The following is a 4,846-nucleotide window of genomic DNA, read 5'->3' as shown; positions in this document are numbered from 1 at the left end:
TTTCACAATAAATTTTTTAAAGTATTTTAAGATGCGTATGAAACGTAAAAATATCTTGTTAAAGTACTTGTAAATTAATTTGTGATATTAATTGACTTATAGCATTCTTAAGATGTCATAAATGAATCACAGAGTCTATTAATATTTTAAGACATTATTTAAAACAGTCATTAATATTTTAAGACATTATTTAAAACAAGTCTTAAAATAAGAGTAAACTATGTGAATACAAGCTAAAAATTGAAGATTGAATATACATACGAAAATTTTGTCATAAATGCAAAAAGTTCAAAATACAAAAAGTAACGATAAAAGTAACTGTATAATTTATTACTGTTACCGAAAAAATGTAACTACATTACCGTTACAGTTACCAAAAAAATAAAATAACGTCGTTACCAATCCGTTACCAAAAAAAAGTAACTGTAACAGTAACGAGTTACTTTCAATCCCTTGTTATAGTTAATATCTACGAAAAGTTTACAAAACTAGTTAGCAATAATGTTGTTCTATGTCTGCTTCCAGAGTTCGCGTTGAGTATTATGTGAACGAGAACACATTCAAGGAACGACTGCAGTTATACTTCATCAAAAATCAACGTTCGAGTAAGTAAACACATTGATTATTTCGGTTTACGGTAAATTTCAGATTCTAGATATATACACGTAACAAGAGAGAGAGAGAGAGAGAGAGAGGGGGGGGGGATAGAGAAATTTTCGTGGAAAACTAAAAAAATTTCGTTAATTCAATTACTACAATTTACATTGTCAACTATAAAAGTGTTAATTAAACTTGCATTTCAAAGAATTCTGTCTTGTCCTATATTTTCGCGATAAAAGGTTGCCGTGATACGATTGTCACAATTATAAAAATGTTTGCTGCAATTCACATATGATATCATGTGTTGATATATCGAGATATATTTGACATCGTATATATACACACTCATTGTAGAGCCTACTGTCATAAATTCATATCTATACAGTTCTATCTCACGCTATTTGATAGCACCATTACATTCCGCATTACATTGTAACACGCGAAATGCATAATGGTACAATTAAAACATATCACATTTTATCTATCTATTTTTACGTAACTTTCCAAATTTTCCTCTTAATTAACTACTGTGAATATTAATATTTTTAAATTGCAGCATGTATAGCATATTTGATATAACTTCAAATAAAATATAACAACAAGATATATGTAACGGAAGGGGAGGCAAATAGTGACAGATTTTTTTCTCTCTCTTCTACAAGCTAATTTCAAGTTTACAAGGTATGGATTTTTCACTAAAAGAGTACTTTCCACTTTCAAATAGCAAAAAACTTAGAGTTTCCATAAGTTATGTATACGGGCTAGATTTTTATAAAAACTGAAATCTTTATTTGTCACTATTTGCTCCACCCTATGAGTAAATAGTGACACCCTATGGGACAATTACAAAATACATAATTCTTAATTCTTAATCAATCTTTCTTTTAACATTTTGATTAGATAAGGTAATTTATATTTTTATACTCTACCATATGTACATTTTTATTTATTGATAAATAATAGTAGTAAACATTATTTGCTAGTATTTCTTATTGAAAATCACATTTATTCTAGATCTTGTCTTGTAACTTATCTCATATTATTCCAAATGAATTACAAAAACCATATTCAAATATTAAAAAAGCTTTTTGACTTGTCGTTATTTACCCAACTAAAAATTGTCATTTATTTGCTCCAGGAGATACTTTTTCCTTTAAAACTTTACTGAGAGAAATAAAATTAATATACTGCAAGCATAGGAATTATATCAAAATAGATGAAAAAGATACGGTATAACATGGAATAGATTAGATCTCATTCAATGATTTAGCAATTAAGAAAATATAATTTCAAATATCAAAAAAAGATCCAGATTTTACCTTATTTCACGAATGCAAAATTTTAAACTTTTCCACTAGCTATATTTGACTTTTGATTTTTACGGCTTTTTCAGAAGATAATTAGATGCTTGAGAACTGTCTTTCTATTAATGAGTAGTGGTAAAATAAACCCGGAAAAGAGAAATTTAAACACTATTTGGCCCCTGTCACTATTTGCCCCCTCCTCTTCCCTTATATGGAGATAAAAATAAAAATAATAATATACAATTTTCGAGATAAATTTAACTGCATCGTCGTATTGTTGTTATATTTCTACTAAAATTTGTCGCCGGAAATAGCGAGATTGTCGTCAACGGTCTTCTGGCTTGCCGCGAAGCACTCTCGATTGCTTTCCTTTTGAAATAGCAAAACCTCTCTAAAGGCAATCTTAAGAATATCACCGCCATCATCCCCGCGGTTATTCTGAAAGAGCTGCATGATTGTGCTCTTTCGGAACTGTGATGTGGTAATAGATATTGTGCCACTACGAATTCTTGCTGGTGTTGACCTTTGTACCTGACCTATGCATTAGGACCTCGTGAACCCAACAGGTCAACGCTTTGTTGCCCTTTGTGAAGTTTGTCGCGGACAACTGGTTAAAGCCGTCTCGTTAAAGCCGTCCGGACGGTCGATACTCGACCTGAGCAGAAACCAATCTTCGATTTAACTAACAATAAGTCTTATTGTTCGTAAATCCTTATATTACGTAACTTTCTCTAGGCTTAACGTAAACCACGATATCTTTTTTTTATATATATATATATATATATATATATATATAAAAGTATATTACATGCATGAAAGCGGAAATAAAATAAAATAAATTTATATAGTCTTCATGTACAATAAATAGCGTTAGTAAAATATATATAAAATCATTTGTCAATCTAATCGCCCAGGTTTGCAATACATTTTGTGTAATAAACATACAAATCTTCTGATTCCGTCTGCGCAGAAGGTTTCTGGCTACCATTAAAACTCTGACAATTTGAACTTCTTCCTCATCTAGCGTATAGTTTTGATCTTGCTTCTTTCGATTTTCATTTGTTTGTTGATTAGAGAAAGTTTTGCCAGCGTTACGCCAGTGATGAGAAAATTAAGAAAGCAGTGCATACGTGACTTTGAGGGCAACCAAAAACCTGACAAACAAAATCTGAAAAGTTAAGAATCATTACACAAAATGTGTTGCAACGTTGAGCGATTACATGCTTGAGAAATAATTTTGTATGTATTTTGCTAACGCATATTGTAATGTGAGGAATGAATAAATTTACTTTTTTGATTTTCCCTCGTACATTTTTTCAATACTTTTCTTCGCGTGCCATACGCTTGTCAGCGCGTAGGCAATCTCTTCTGCATATGTATATCCGTAGATATGGGGCACTACAGTTTTAATGCCGCGCTAGTTGCAAACGGCATATTAGAAGAAACTTTCCTGAGCAGAGTTGCTCTCGGGGGTTTGCTTTTGCTTTTCGAGAGGTGGCGATTGCTTCCAAATCGATTAAAACCGATTTAGAGTTATAAATTGTTCTGAGTGGATTTGAACCTGGGTCTTTGACACAGAAAACCAACGCACAGCTCTTCGCGTCACAATCGCCACGATTTGCAATATATATAATCTATATATTTAAAAGAATTATTTTATTATTTTAGATTCTGTTGCTGCACTAACAATAAATTTCCAGCAAATAATTTTCTTTCATATTTCTTTTATCTCATAAAACTTTCATCTAAATTATCGAATTTAAAAAATTCAGAATGTTTATAACTAAATTTATGAAGCATTGACGGCTGTATATTTTTTTAATAAGAGATATTCAATATCAGATTTATACAAATAAAATGAAACTTTATTAGAAAAAGAGAAAGAGAGAGAGAGAGAGAAAGAGAGAGAGAAAATTATTAATACTTAAAAAACGTTTATATAAAAAGATAACTATATTGAAATTTTTTAAAAATATTTATATACATACATATAGAATTTATTAATAGGAGGTGATATATATGTATGTACATATATATATATATATATATATATATATGTATATGTAAAAGACGCGTATCAATTATTTTTAAAATTTGATTATAACTTGTAGTATAAATTTAATATATCTTGAAACGTATTATACATATATTATTAGTTATAACAATATATTTTAATATAATTTAATATAAAAATAACAAAAGAAAAAATTAATATATGAGATTACATATTTAATAAAAAAAAGAAGAAGCAAATTGAATTGTGTTACAATAAAAATATAAATTAAATGGAGATATATAAAAGTCAACAAAATAATAAAATTTATGTTTCAGGTTTGAGAATACGACTTGCCAATCTTTTCTTCAAACTCTTAACATGCTTCCTGTATATATTCAGAGTTATTACCGACAGCGATCCAACATACGCAGCATGGTAAGCTACATTAAATATCCGAATAAATCCTTTTACATATTGTTAGAAACGTGAAATTTGCATCGAATTTTTATCAATATTTGAATTTTACAAATATAAATTCAAATATCACTGCAGTGATATATCTGACTTTCTGGACTATTTGAAAATCGTAATTTCGTTAGCTTCAAAACTAGATTTATTTTTGTTTTAATATTTGTTACATGGTACTTTTTTGCTTTACTTAATTTACGCAAATAAAAAAAGACGTTTATGCTTTTGTAGTATATAGAAAATATTCGGTTCACTATGCAGAATATTACAGTTTTTTACATTTCTTTTGACTACGAATTACTTCATAGAGAAATCATTATAAATAAGTATTTCTATTATTAAATTATTGTTAATTTTTTATTTCCAAAATATATTCATGTTAATGGAAGAATAAAAGGAAATGCAGAAAATCTGAAATAGTTTTAAAAAAACTGCTTTTTTCAAATTACTGGAAAAAAACCAAAAAAATTTCGGTTTT

The 4,846-nt window shown here is 28.7% G+C and overlaps 1 protein-coding gene across 1 annotated transcript in view; it reads left to right on the top strand.

The window, feature by feature from the left end:
- Positions 1 to 511: 511 nt before the first annotated feature.
- Positions 512 to 4,846, top strand: part of LOC105459756 (potassium channel subfamily T member 1-like) — a 7,081-nt gene continuing 2,746 nt past the window's right edge. The window contains exons 1-2 of the mRNA XM_011705998.1: positions 512 to 605; positions 4,236 to 4,335. Coding sequence (XP_011704300.1) covers positions 512 to 605; positions 4,236 to 4,335 — 194 coding nt within the window. The remainder of the gene's footprint in view (positions 606 to 4,235; positions 4,336 to 4,846) is intronic.

This window comes from Wasmannia auropunctata, unplaced genomic scaffold, assembly GCF_000956235.1.
Source record: "Wasmannia auropunctata unplaced genomic scaffold, wasmannia.A_1.0 LD333984.1, whole genome shotgun sequence".
In the NCBI taxonomy this organism is placed as follows: Eukaryota; Metazoa; Arthropoda; class Insecta; order Hymenoptera; family Formicidae; genus Wasmannia; species Wasmannia auropunctata.
The sequence above is the reverse complement of the archived record's forward strand: the minus strand, read 5'-3'. Positions and strand labels throughout refer to the sequence as shown.